At 34.5% G+C, this 15005-nt stretch overlaps 1 protein-coding gene across 2 annotated transcripts in view; it reads left to right on the top strand.

The window, feature by feature from the left end:
- The window catches only part of cntn5 (contactin 5), a 519869-nt gene that overhangs the window by 260731 nt on the left and 244133 nt on the right, over nt 1-15005 (top strand). For both annotated transcript variants that reach the window (XM_056477908.1, XM_056477906.1), the window contains exon 5: nt 12184-12307. In XM_056477908.1, coding sequence (XP_056333883.1) covers nt 12184-12307 — 124 coding nt within the window. The remainder of the gene's footprint in view (nt 1-12183; nt 12308-15005) is intronic.

The following is a 15005-nucleotide window of genomic DNA, read 5'->3' as shown; positions in this document are numbered from 1 at the left end:
GGCTCAGTGGTTAGCACTGTTACCTCACAGCAAGAAGGTCACTGGTTTAAGTCTTGGCTGGCCCTGGGCATTTCTCTGTGGAGTTTGGATGTTCTATGCGTGGGTTTCCTCCTGTGCTCTGGATTTCCCCACAGATATGCGATATAAGTGAATTGAGTAAACAAAATTTGCCATTGTATGTATGTGTGAATGAGAGAGTTAAGTCCACTAAACTTAAATCATGTACATTACACTTCAGTTATAAAGTTCTATTAACATCATTCTTAATTCCAATAACTTATCTATTGAAGTTAACTAAAATTACACCATGTCCATTACACGTATATTGTCAACTTTAACCTGGGTTAAGACAACTTCACTATTTAAGTGAAGTAAACTTAAAATTTGAAGGGAGCACAAACACCTACTTTTTTTAAGTTGACACAACATTTGTTTATTATTTTTTAACAGTGTGGGACCCATTGACTTCCATAGGCTTTTTTAGTTTATTGAATTTTTTTCTATGAAAGTCAGTGGGTCGCAACAACAGCATTCTTCAAAATATCTTCTTCTATGTTTAAAAGAAGAAAGAAACTTTCATTTAAAACCCAGGGAAGGAGGAACAGTAAATGGTAATTTTCATTTTTGGGTGAAATAGCCCTTTAACCAAAAACACGACTCTGGATAAGTGGATGTTTCCTTTAAGACACAACATTATTGGCACTTTCAAGGATTTTCAAGCACCAAAAAAAAAAAAAAAACACTATAAAATCATGTGTTAGCTGAAAATGCGACATTTCTTTCTAAAGCCATATTAGAAATGTTTTTGCTGTCTTTTGAAAGGAATACATACAGGTTTCTGACAACATGAGAATGATTAGATTTTGACATTATTGTTTTGGTGAACTGTTCCTTCTAGAATATGTTGCTAAAAAATGAGTCTAACTACTTTGGAAGGATGAAAGTAGAGTAGGAAGTGTTTGATGCTTTTGTCCAATGACAAATAACTTCATAGTTTTTCTAAAACATTTCAGCAGATAGATCAGCAGTCTTGTCCTCCAGCTCCGCTGTTCCTCTGATTAATGTATAATTCCAGAGAGTGTTTTATTTCCCACTGGAGACCAGGTCTGCTGACAGGAGACTGCACAGATTACAGTTTCCTTTTTTCCTGAGGAAAAGAGGCCTTTTTCAACCACTTCCATTTCTAAATAGTGAAAAATATCATACTGTCTCAGCAACTAAAACTGGGTTAAAGGCTTATATTTCTGTTCGATAGTGGAGTAGAGATAGTTGCGCTTGAGGCATGGTAGTTATATTACATATAACAATAAATTAATTTCTATTTTATTGTATGGAGTGTAGCAATGTACAATCTGGCATCCCAATCTGACACATTGCAGTAGATTGATATGGTTTCTTATGTACAATAATTAATGGTAATATTGTTAGATTGACAGCAAAAACTTTGGACTCAAACACATTGAGTTTCACTTTCATCAGTCAGAGACTGGCTGACCAACATATCAAGAAACAAATCACATTTGTTGTAAACGTGATGTCCAAATATCACACGGTGATTGCAATATATCATTCATTCACGGCAACAACCCCCCCACCCATCTTTACCTTTGTTTGTCACCACCTGCCCCCCTTTTCACTTTTGATCTCTGCACCCCCGAAGCCCCCCCCAGCCTCAAAACTCCCTCCAATTTCCACAACCCCCCAACTTAAATTTCCGTCGCCGCAAATTATAGCCCCCCACCCCCCCACCCCCCGCTCTTGTCTTTCGATCGCTGCTCTCCACCCCCCCACATTACCAACTCAGTCAAAAGCTCCCCTCATGCCCCTGCCCTAAAATAAAACATGTATCACTTAAGTGTATATTAAAGTCCCCATAAACTGGAAGCTGCGATCATTTTTATTTAAGTTAATATTGAATTATTAAATTGAGTATTAAATATTAAATATTAAATTGAGAAAACGATGGATGTGGCTAGTTTTTTCGTTTGCTTATTTTTCTACTGCGAGCTGATTGGATGTAGTAAAGTAGGCATTTCATTCAGGAAGATCGGGAAAAGGGTTTCGGAAGAGTTATTACAATTCTGTTAGTTATCATACCTAATCAAAACTAACAGTTGGAGGTTAAGTTTGTTAACCATGCCTAATACCTCAGACAGAAATAATCTGTAAAAAATGCATTTTCAGATTTCAATGTTAGATTAGGTAAATTTTTTTTTTTTTTTTTTTTATGGGATGCACATATGAATTGTTCACAACAAAACTATCAATACAAGCTAACAAAATCAATATGCTTAGTTTTGATTCCATGTATACTTTAAAGGAGTGGTCCACAACCTTTTTATCACCAGTCAGCGATTGACAATTTTACAGCAGATTGGGGGGTGATTCGTAGGTTGCTAGGTGACCATCAACCGTTTTCTCAGAGGATGACAAATGACAAGCTATCAAAACATTAACAAAACAAAACAAAGCTAACAAAAGCTAACAAAACATTGCTGCCACTCTGATACAAGATTTATTTATGGACAGAATTACAAAGCACTACAGTGTTTGGGTGTTCCAGATATAATATGAGTATATTCCATACAAAGTATGAAGCTCATTGGTCAATCAGCTGAGTGTGCCTGGAAGGCGCGAGCGTGTCACACTTCTTGTGCGTGCAAGCCACGCACCTCTATTGAAAAACTTGCGAGAAATCTAGAAAAGCGTTAGTGTGAATCGCACCTAAAAGGTCGCAAACATTTGCAATCTCCAGCAATTGATCTTTTTGCACTGACATGGTGGATTCACCTGATTTGTTGACAAATGGGTTGCAAATCTATTCCTTGGCAGTTCGCGGGTCCTTCACTGGGCCTTTTCCCCTTAGCAAAGAAACATTTCAAAGATGTCTGTTTCTTACCCATTCTGGCAGCTTGTGAGTTACATTTTGGTGGTCAAGTAACCGAGATGTAATCAGAGAATACAGTCATTTTTTACAATAAAATATATTTCAAAATAAAAGCTCATTCAGACTCGCATAATAAATAAAACACAAATAATTAAGGATTTCTTGTGCAGCCCGGTACCAATTGATCCACGCTTTAATGTTGGCATAAAAAAAATATTTTGACAACTTTTATTTTGATAGTGCTCATTGATATTCTTGAACAATATTATTAAGCGACAATATGCTTAACCACTCCTCTCTTACCATTAGTTTGCTAAAAGAGAATGATGTGCAAAAATAAAGCCCCACCCCCTACTTAATATTCAGTTTCAGCTATGAGAACATTAACATAGTTAAATAAAAGTCTTTGCAAATTGCATTTCATGTAGTCTTTAAGTATTTAAGTACTATAGTTAAAGTACATTCAATTCAGTTTTATCAGAGTATGTTTTACAGGTAAATACCATATTTTATTCTAATTCTCTTGGTTAAACCCAGAACTGAATTAAAGTGTAATGCCTTTAGTAAGGTATTGTGAGTGAACCTTGTATTCTTCACATTGTTGGGACCCCACAAGTATAGCAAAACCAGTACATTTTGACCTTGCTGAAATCTTCTTTGTTCCCCATGAGGAAAATGACGCATAAATCAAACTTGATTAAATATAAAAAAATGTAAATGTAAAAGTAAAAATGCTGATTGTCTCCTGTGAGGGTTGGGTTGGGTGGAAAATACAGTTTTTTCAGTATAAAAATCAATACTTCTATGGGAAGTTGCCATAAAATTTGCTGTACAAATGTGTCCTGTATGTATGTCTGTAATGCCTACATATCAGACATGACATCTTAATCTAGTTACAAAAGCATACTGTTTACATGCACAAATCCTATATTATTGTAAAGCCAAAAAACAATTGTGGACTGTCAAAAAAAATAAATAAAAAATCCCCAATTACAAAAAGCTTGTCCAAGCTACGCAGATCTGTAAATAATTCACAGAGGCAGAGAATGAGAGCTGGATGGAGGTGTTGAGGAGAAGGAAGCGAGCCAGAGAGCATATGGGCCGAGTGGGAGTGTTTGTTGCGGGGGAAGCACTCTTTAATCTCAAAGGCCCACAGTCAGCCGAGAGCCAGAGTCAATCCAGTTCATGAAGATACTCCATTGTTGTGAGCACGCATGAACTGAAAACACAGTTGACTGGCAAGTCCCTCACCTGTTGGATGTCATGTACATGGTAAAAAATACTGGGTTCCACACAATTCCTTCTTGTTGTCCCTACACAAATCAATTAACTTAACGTATTTGAAGTGGATTGAACAAACCAGTTAATTTGTCCCAAAACCCCCTAAGAATGATATTGTTTCTACTCATTTTAGTTTAAACAAGCAGCAAAAGCTATTTTTTAAATAGGGCTGCTCCATATATCGTTTAAGTTACGAGTAAAGCACATCCAGCAGGTTGTTATCGCAGAATAAAGGCCAACAGGTGTATCAACAGCAAAAATAAATAAATAAATAAAAAATGGGTTTCCTGGTTTCCTCCCACCATCTAAAGACATAATCCACAAGTAAATTGACTACTCCAAAGCAGCATCTTAAGACAAACTCTAAGCCAGCTATTGCAAGTTCACAAGCACGGAAGTTCTCAAGACCTATCTGATCTCAAACTCACCTCTCACCGTTCTAACCGGAGGGAGCCCCGGGCTTGAGGATATTCTGAGCTCAGGTCTCTCTCCCGGGACAGCATGCCAAAAATGCTTTATTATCAATCATCAGCTAAATGTGAACTCTTGAAGTCAACCCAGGCTCATTCTAAGAACGTAGTTCCGGGGACGTTTCTGGAGACCGCGAAATACGTCCCGGGAGGTACGTATTTTTGTAGTTTTTGTTTTCACGAGTCCACGAGAGGCTGCTGTGCGTGCTTTTTCCCGCGCCGTTCTCGCATAAAACCCGCTAGAGGCCACTGTCGAACGACCTTCCGCCTGTCTGCCTGGATGACAGAATGATTGACTGTGCGACCGGCCAATCGGCTGACCCACCCTCCTCCGTCCCTAAACCCAACCAACGACGATTCACAAAAGCCGTCCAAAAAAAGAAAAGCCCTCGTCTGATTTTTACCACGTTTTCGGATTTTGACCACATTCTTACCCTGTGACAAACTTGTTCGCTTCATTTTTTGGATTTTGTTTTTGTTTTCTTACCTGATTTCTGGAACCGCTCTTCCCCGGACTCGAACCCGGTCATCGTCGTCGTCGTGGTCAGCCCCTCTCTGCGCCTCGAGTCCGCCAGAGTACACGAAGAGCTAACCGGACAAACTGGTTGCAGCGGGAATGCCCTCCACACGGAGGCAAGCGGCTGGCTGGCCGGCCGGCAAGCGCCGAAGGGAATGCCGTCACACCGCCCCGCAGCGTTCGCTTAAAAAAATGAAATGCAGCCGTACGTACCCCCGGCTACGTATTTCGCGGTCTCCAGAAACGTCCCCGAGACTACGTTCTCAGAATGAGCCTGGGTTGCTTGACGTCTATGTTGTGTTTTTTTTTTACACATAAGGAAACTTTCTTACACTCCCATCTAATCTTAATCCTCACATGTTCTATTCATAAATTTTTGGACTTGATTTTGGACTTGAATGCATGTGTTTTTCTCTTCAACATCGTTTGTAATATTATGAATCCATTCCTTACCTGAATAATTATCTGATATCATCTTCACTTGTAAGGATATGACACTCTTTTTTGTATATAGTAGCATACTGATGTATAAGAGATGTGCTTTTTTGTCCTGGTGATAAGGCAGGTTGTGCTGGAGACCTTTTCAGCTTTTAAAAAAAAAAATGTCAGGCTACATAGAGCGTAGTTTTGAGTCTTGGTTTGCTGACACCTGGGCAGAGAGCAGCTCAAGACAGTGACGATGCTGCAGTCTATACCCACCGGGATTTATTATGCATGCAGCACAGAGCATAAATAATAGAGCCGGAGCTTAGATAGCTCACTCCCAAGCTGCCGCAAATGACTAGGTTATGTGTGAACTCTGCGCCCACAGGTCCTTCATCTCTTTTTCTCTCTCTGTTGTCTAATTCTGTTCCTGTACAAAAAAACATTTGCCAGATTTAGCCGTTGCATAGCGGATGTTGAACAAAGGGCAGAGAGCAGTCCGTGCAACCCTTATCAGTTCATGAACAGCATTAGCCTTAAAAAAATAGCTACTGTGGATCTACCATGGTACACTGATGGTATAAGGTGGCACTTTGATGATAATAATAATAATAATAATAATAATAATAATAATAATAATAATAATAATAATAATAATAATAATAATAATAATAATAATAATAGTTATTATTATTATTATTATTATTATTATTATTATTATTATTATTATTATTATTATTATTATTGTTGTTATTAAATTAAATTTTAATAATAATAATAATAATAATTATTATTATTATTATTATTATTATTATTATTATTATTATTATTATTATTATTATTATTATCATTGTTGTTGTTGTTATTATTTTTATTATTATTATTATTATTGTTGTTCTTGTTGTTATTATTATTATTATTATTATTATTATTATTATTATTATTATTATTATTATTATTATTATTATTATTATTATTATAGTTTTATTGTTTTATTATTGTAATTATTTTTATTTTATTTTACCAATAACAAAGAGCAAATCACAGTATAGCAATGTCCTAACTAACTAATTAACTAACTAGCTAACTAACTAACTAAACAAATAAATAAATAAATAAATAAATAAATAAATAAATAAATAAATAAATAAATAAATAAATAAATAAATAAATAAATAAATAAATAAATAAATAAATAATCAATTGTGATGATATGATTGTAATATTAGCATGATGGAAAAAAAGTATATGTTTATATACACACACAAGAAAAAAACATCATATGATATTAACATGTTATAAATCAAAATATAACTGCATGCTAATACAGATGGGTTGTCATGTATATACTTATATGTCTAAAATGATTGGTTTTAGCATTATTTTATTATTGTTATTATTATTATTATTATTATTATTATTATTATTATTATTATTATTATTATTATTTTATTTTTGTTTATTTATTTATTTATTTATTTATTTATTTATTTATTTATTTATTTATTTATTTATTTATTTATTTATTTTTTAGCAAGATATACATCCCAAACTCATTATCATGATAATTGCATTATCATTGTACACGTCTCATCAAATGTTCATGTGTTTGTTAACCAATCTGAGGTGTAAAATCAGTCCCATTGTTCATCCTGAACTAACTGGCATGCTGGTGGAGTAGATCTCTGGAGTGTTTTCTAATTGGAAAGACTCTGGGTTATTCTACTGAGATATGTTATCGAGTTCACCCTGGAGGCTGAAAATATGAGACGGTTAACAGGATTCCTAATGTGGACCGTCTGCCATGTGGATCCAACTGCGGGAATGAGCCAAAACTGATTTGAATTGTTAAAACTCCATTGTGCATTTGACATACATATATAGCCTATATTTGGACCACATATCCAAATTCATATCCTTATTCATAGGTGACATGTAAGTGCGTAATACTTGTGGGAGGCATGGAATCAGTTTGAGCCCAGATTTTTTGGAGGTGAAGATGTGTTCATTAAAAAGTCGTGGTTGAAGCAAATGGAATGAATGTACATCTTAATTGTATATTTTAATTTGTGGAGATTCTGCGTATCTTTTCTTGGGGGATATCAATAGAGTTTGCGGAATACGTGACTCATTTAGCTGGCTAATGAGAAAGCAGGTTTTTCTGACAACATTTTGCATTGTTCAGTCAAATAAAAGTTCAGACAAGACAATCTGGCATGAAGTAATTCAGATTTTTTGATTTTTAAACATTCTGACAATGCATTTCTAATACATTCAATCCATCTAAATTTATATAAAATAGTAAAGGAAACAAACACATAAATAAATAAATACTACTACTACTGTTGATGATGATAATAATAATAATAATAATAATAATAATAATTATTATTATGTCAATAATCACTTCATCTCCAGCTACTGTCCTAAATAAATACACAAACAAACAAACAAACAAACAAACAAACAAACAAATAAATAAATAAATAAATAAATAAATAAATAAATAAATAAATACAATTAAATAATGGCAATAATAATGGCAATAATAATAATAATAATAATAATAATAATAATAATAATAATAATAATAATAATAATAATAATAATAATAATAACAATTTTAATTGTTATGATTATCAGTGATCCAATGACTGTGGATAGCTAATGAACTACAAATCCACCGTCACTGACTGCACACACACACACACACACACACAAACACACACACACACACACACACACCTGTGGTTCGTCCACCTTGATGACTAGGACTATATATTTCAGTTTGTGTGCCTCTCGTTGTCTGTTGTATTTTCGTTATTCCCATGATAGCCGTGTGTTCCCTAGTTTGTTCTAGTTTTATTTTGTTCTAGTTTGTTTAATAAATACGTTTAATGTTGCATTTGGATCCTTACCTTGTCTTCCTCCTTCGCTCTACATGTAGGCTTGTAACAATAATACCAATAACAACGCCAGTAATCACTTTATCTCCAGCTACTATAGTAAAAAAGGCAATAAATAAATAAATAAATAAATAGATAAAATAAACTATGATATTATTAATAATGTCAATAATAATAATAATAATAATAATAATAATAATAATAATAATAATAATAATAATAATAATAACCACTTTATCTCCAGCTACTGTCCTAAATAAATGCATAAATATATAAACAAACCAATAAGCAAACAAAGTAAATAAACAAATAACCAAACACATAAACTTATAATAATAATAATAATAATAATAATAATAATAATAATAATAATAATAATAATAATAATAATAATAATAATAATAATAATAATAGCAATGCGCTCCATCCCCTCCCCAAATTCACTTCATACCCTGCTACTGTCCCATATTAATAAAGGCAAGTTATCGGCTAACTTGATGATGTCACTTTATGATGTTGATTGTCTTTTTTAAATTAATTTATTCATTTATTTATTTATTTATTTATTAGTTTATCTATTTACTTATTTTTTTTTACATTAATCAACAGTAACAAGGGTAAATAGGCCTGAGCTAGCCACACAAGCTAATTTTCATCTGTTGCCACTGACACATTTTAAAAAAGGAAATCTGAAATCAAAAACACATTATAAAACATAAAATCTGTAAAATTACTAACAAAATTTTTTTTTAAAAGTATAACAATTTCACATGATTTTAAACTTGATTCAGTTTTAGCTAATGCTTTAACTTATATTTAAATGTCGAGTGATTTGTTGAGTTAATGTGTCTTCATTATCAGCAATACCTGTACAGTTTTAAGTCTAGGTCTGAGTCTCTTTTAGTTGTCTAAATCTTGTATTACATGTAAAACAATAAATGTTGTTGAATTAGCTTGTAGTAGTCATTTTGGTTGTCCAAGTTAAGTGATTAAAAATGACTGGTTAAACAGGAGTAAACTGTGTTTAAGTTAAATTTACAAGCTAATCCGCATGTGATTTGATGTTGTTGGTGCAAAATTAGTTTGCGCTCAGATTCGATTTGACTTAAATTGGTTTAAAGAACATAATTCAAATGTGTGAAAATGTGTGCCATAACTATATGAAATCATATTATTTATTTGTTGAGCATTCTTTGTGGGAGCACACCAGTAATAAAATACAGATTAAAGCATCGATTAAATTTGCAATTACTCACTTTTCCCATCTTCATTTAGTTCCACTAGCTCTAAAATCTCTCATATCTTTGTCATGAAGCATAAAAAAAGAGAGAAAAAGAAAAATGAACTTGCCCAGCATGTTTTTATGATTATGTGGCTGCAATTTTATATTGACTTAATAAGATTTCTGAACTCATAAGTTGGAGCTTCCCAGGAGGACATGAAGGCAGAGTCAGTGTCTTTCTCAAGGGTACAGTAGTGAAAGCTCATGCATCAACCCTCGCTGTGTTGGAACCCGCAACCTTCACTGACTAACCTAGACTATTTAAATATATTGCCCTTGTATGCTTGCAATCTCAAATCAAATATGTCTGAACAAATTATTGAATGAATGAGATAGATAGATAGATGGATGGATGGATGGATGGATGGATGGATGGATGGATGGATGGATGGATGGATGGATGGATGGATGGATGGATGGATGGATGGATGGATGGATGGAGGGAGGGAGGGAGGGAGTTTGGGCAAATCATCCAGGAGGTCAGAAAAAACCCAGAACAACATCCAAACAACTGAAGGCCTTACTTGCCTCAGTTGAGGTGAGTGTTCATGACTCCACCATAAGAAAGAGACTGGGCAAAAAATGGTTTGCTTTGCATGTTGAGCAAAAAGAACATAAAGGCTTGTCTCAGTTTGCCAGAAAATATCTTGATGTTCCTCAAGACTTTTGGGAAAATACTCTGTGAACTGACAAGACACGAGTTGAACTTTTTGGAAGGTGTGTGTGTTCCATTATGTGTGGCATAAAAGTAAAACCGCATTTTAGAAAATGAACACAATACCCAGCAGGCATACAAATTTTAGATTAATATTTCTTATTAATAAGACATTATTATTAGATTAGATTTACGTCGTGATTTTAGGTGACCAAAATTTAATGTCTAGCCAGCATTTAAGGACAACGTTATTTTGACATCCAATAACTTCAAATGACGTTGATATTTGGTTGATTTTAGGTTGTGTTATAGGGAAAATTGACCAAAATCCAAGTTTGAAGTACCTATATTTATTTGTCAGGTATGACAACCAAAATCCAATGTCTAATAGATGTGATAGTGGTAATGTCCACACAACTTCAAACTGTAAGAGCTTTAGATGTTGATATTTGGTTAATTCTAGGTTTGACGTTGAACACTGACGTTGGCCTGATGTTGGGTTCTGATGTCAACCTGATTTTAATTTTCAAACAAAATGCAAAGTCCCCACGATATTGGGGTGCAACGTCATTCTAACGTCATCTTGATGTCCTGTGCTTGCCGGGTACCAACAGTAAAATGTGATGGTGCTAGTGTGATGGTCAGGGGCTATTTTGCTGCTTCAGAACCTGGAGGACATGGCATGAATTCTGCTGTGTACCATTCTGCTGTGTATGTTCACATCATAAGACGTTAATAATAGGTTAAACTTACGTCATGACGTCAGGTGACCAAAATTCAATGTCTAGCCTGCGTCTAAGGACAACGTTATTTTGACGTCCAATAACGACATCAAATTACGTTGATATTTGGTTGATTTTTAGGTTGTGTTGGAAAGTGACCAAGATCCAACGTCTAACAGATATCATAGTGGTAACGTTCCCCACACAACGTCAAAGTGTAACATGATTAGACGTTGATATTTTGTTGATTTTAGGTTGAACGTTGGACATTGACGTCGGCCTGACGTTGGGTTCTGACGTCAACCTGATTTTCAAAACAAAATCCAATGTCCCCACGACCTACAACGTCAATATGACATCATGTTGAGGTCATGTGCCTGCAGGGATGATCCAACAGCACATCAGTAAGTCCACTTCTGAATGAATGAAGAAAAACAAAATGAAGACTTTGGAATGGCCTAGTCAAAGTCCTGACCTAAATCCAATTGAGATGCTGTGACATGACCTTAAAAAGCCGCTTTATGCTCAAAAACCAGCCAATGTGGCTGAATTCCAACAATTCTGCAAAGTTGAAAAGCGCCAAAATTCCCCCACAGCCCTGTAATAGACTCATTGCAAGTTATTGAAAATGCTTGACAGCAGTTGTTGCTGCTAAGGGTGGCCCAACTTGTTAATAGGTTCAGGGGGCAAACATTTTTTCATGCTGGTCTATGTTGTTTTGTATTTTGTTTTTCCTTAATATTTAATAACTTCATTTCAAAACTGCATGATGTGTTTACTTGTGTTATCTTTGGCTAATATTTAAATTTGTTTGATGATCCGAAACAGTAAAGTGTGACAAACATAAAAAAAATAATAAATCAGTAAGGGGCAAACCCTTTTTCACATCACTGTATATACACACAATATGGTATGACAATGGAGACTAAAAGTTTCAACATCACACAATCCCTATCAGAATATCACAGCGATGACCCCTACTTCATGGTTATATGCTTACAAACTATTTTTTTACCTTTCTTTTTCCCTTCTCCCCCCAGAGAGCGAGGAGTTTGGTCCGGTGTTCATTCAGGAGCCTGACGATGCAATTTTTTCCTTGGATTCAGACGATAAGAAAATCATAATGAATTGTGAAGCCAGAGGAAACCCTGTTCCGACCTACAGGTACGGTTTACTAATTTCATTAACATGGAGAAGGCTTTATTAAATAGATAATAAATGACATTTAATTTCTCGGGAGCTTAACTGTGAATCCTTATTATCCAGTCTGAGTGGCATTTCTGCTTAGACTAATGCTAATGATGCAGATGCTGGACTTTCTTCTGTGGAATTCTAATCAGAAGTGATATAATGCTTTGGAATCATCATGTTACTCACCAAACTGTGCTGTCATGCTATTTGGCGTACGCCATAGTCTTATAGAAGTGCTAACCTTTGGGGGAAACTGGATCCATTTCTGCCTTGAGTATTTGCTGAATATCTGTAAGCAGACATAAATAAATGTGAGTGTTGGCGAGGCTGAATGATCCACTCAGTGATACTCAGCTCTCAGACACTGAAGTGGTTTTGAGTTCTGGGTTATAATTTAGATCAATATTTCTGTCTAAGATATAAAAACACATCAGGCTGCATGATAACAAGGACTTCAGCCGTTATAAAGTGTGGAGCATATGCATTATTATTATTATTATTATTATTATTATTATTATTATTATTATTATTATTATTATTATTATTATTATTATTATTATTCATTCATTCATTCATTCATTCATTCATTCAATCATTTTCTTTTTGGCTTAGTCACTTTATTATTCTGGGGTCGCCACAGCGAAATGAATCACCAACTTATCCAGCACGTTTTATGCATCGGATGCCCTTCCAGCTGCGACCCATCACTGGAAATTATTATTATTATTATTATTATTATTATTATTATTATTATTATTATTATTATTCATTTGTTTTCTTTCCGGCTTAGTCCCTTTATTAATCTGGGGTCACCACAGCGGAATTATTATTATTATTATTATTATTATTATTATTATTATTATTATTATTATTATTATTATTATTATTCATTCATTCATTCAATCATAGTCTTTTCGGCTTAGTCACTTTATTAATCTGGGGTCGCCAGAGCGAAATGAATCACCAACTTATCCAGCACATGTTTTACACAGCAGATGCCCTTAAAATGCAAGTAAACTCAAAATGATCACTTGTCTGTTTACGCGCGAATAGCACAATTTATCTGTGCGTGCCGCGTCTGGTCTGAACACAGCATCATGATGTTACAGTCTGACATTGAGTGGACGTTACCACCATGACGTCTATCAGACGTTGGATTTTGGTTGCCATACCTAATTAATAATTGTCAGTATTTGACATCTATATGACGTTGGGTTAAGATGTTGATTCGACGTTGGATTTTGGTCTCTTTTCAACACAATCAAAATCAACCAAATATCAACATCATTTGATGTCGATATTGGGCATCACATCCTTACACGCATGCTAGACATAGAGTTTTGGTCACTTGACGTCACAACTTAAATCTAACCTAATATTAATGTCTCATGACGTTGTGTGTCTGCTGGGATGATGTTGGATTGATGTTAGTGGCTTTAATTGTGAAGCTTCCAAAAGTCAAACTATTCCATACACCGACATGTCTTAAGAAGCAGATTAATATGTTTTTGTAAAAAAAAATTGTAACAAAAATACATTTTTCAATTATAAACTATTTCTGACGTTTTCAGCAGTGGCTTTAAATAACTTGACATATGTATGTATGACACTTGACATAAGACACACTTTTACCAAAGAAAACTACTTGGCCTTAGTTTACTGTATAATGTTATATGGTACAGTATAATACTCTTACAATGCACAAAAGTTCATGTGTCAACCGTCCTAGGTCGTGAATCATACATTGTATATGTCAGTCGTGCATAACATGCATTCGGTCACCAGCGGAGGTCAGTGATTTGAGTTTATATTATAGGTGGGCATAGATTATTATTATTTTTTAATCTAGATTAATCTCAAAATTAATCTACATTAATCTAGATTAAAATGGCTCATTTGAATTCTGCCGAAGGCATTCAGAATATGTATGCTACCCAAATAATAAATCTTTGAGAATGGGTCTCTCAAGCCAGGTGGGGCATTAGACCAGGAGCTCATCTACTGTTTCCAAAATGCATCACAAACTGCTTGAGAAACTGTTCTACTATAATAATTGGTGATGAAAATAAATGATGTTCAATAAGATGTTCTTGTGTTTACTAACTGGTTATTCAGTTAAACATGAATGTTGAACTGTAGGCCTACATAAGCTCCAAACAGCGATTTCATACTTGCTTTTGATGTACGTACATATAGAAAATGCTGCTTCTCAATGCCAAGTTCACAGAGATGTTTACATGAGCAACAATACTTTAATACGATTTTAATACGAATATTCTGATTTAAGAGTCTACCATGTAAACAGAGAATTTCGATTACCTTAATGCGACTAAAGTCATAACTGAACTAAACAGAAAGGGAATTAAGACATGTGGAGTATGCATATATTAGTGGCATTACTGAAGTAAACACTGCGATCAAACTATTACCGTCATGTAGGACTTTTCGCCATATTTTCCGACAAGATCCACACAGGCTGCTGTCAGTAAAGGACCACACACACACACTTTTTTTTCTTATCGTTTGGTGAGCGTTATTGCATTCTATAAAACTCTCACCAGTCCTTGCACCTTATTTGCGGCTAATACCCCAGTTTTTTCACGGGTGCATGAATGAAACGTTCATGAGTTAAAGTGAAACTGCCGAACTGCAGTTAAAGTCAGGCATCCTG

This window comes from Danio aesculapii, chromosome 18 (assembly GCF_903798145.1).
Source record: "Danio aesculapii chromosome 18, fDanAes4.1, whole genome shotgun sequence".
Taxonomy (NCBI): domain Eukaryota; kingdom Metazoa; phylum Chordata; class Actinopteri; order Cypriniformes; family Danionidae; genus Danio; species Danio aesculapii.
The sequence above is the reverse complement of the archived record's forward strand: the minus strand, read 5'-3'. Positions and strand labels throughout refer to the sequence as shown.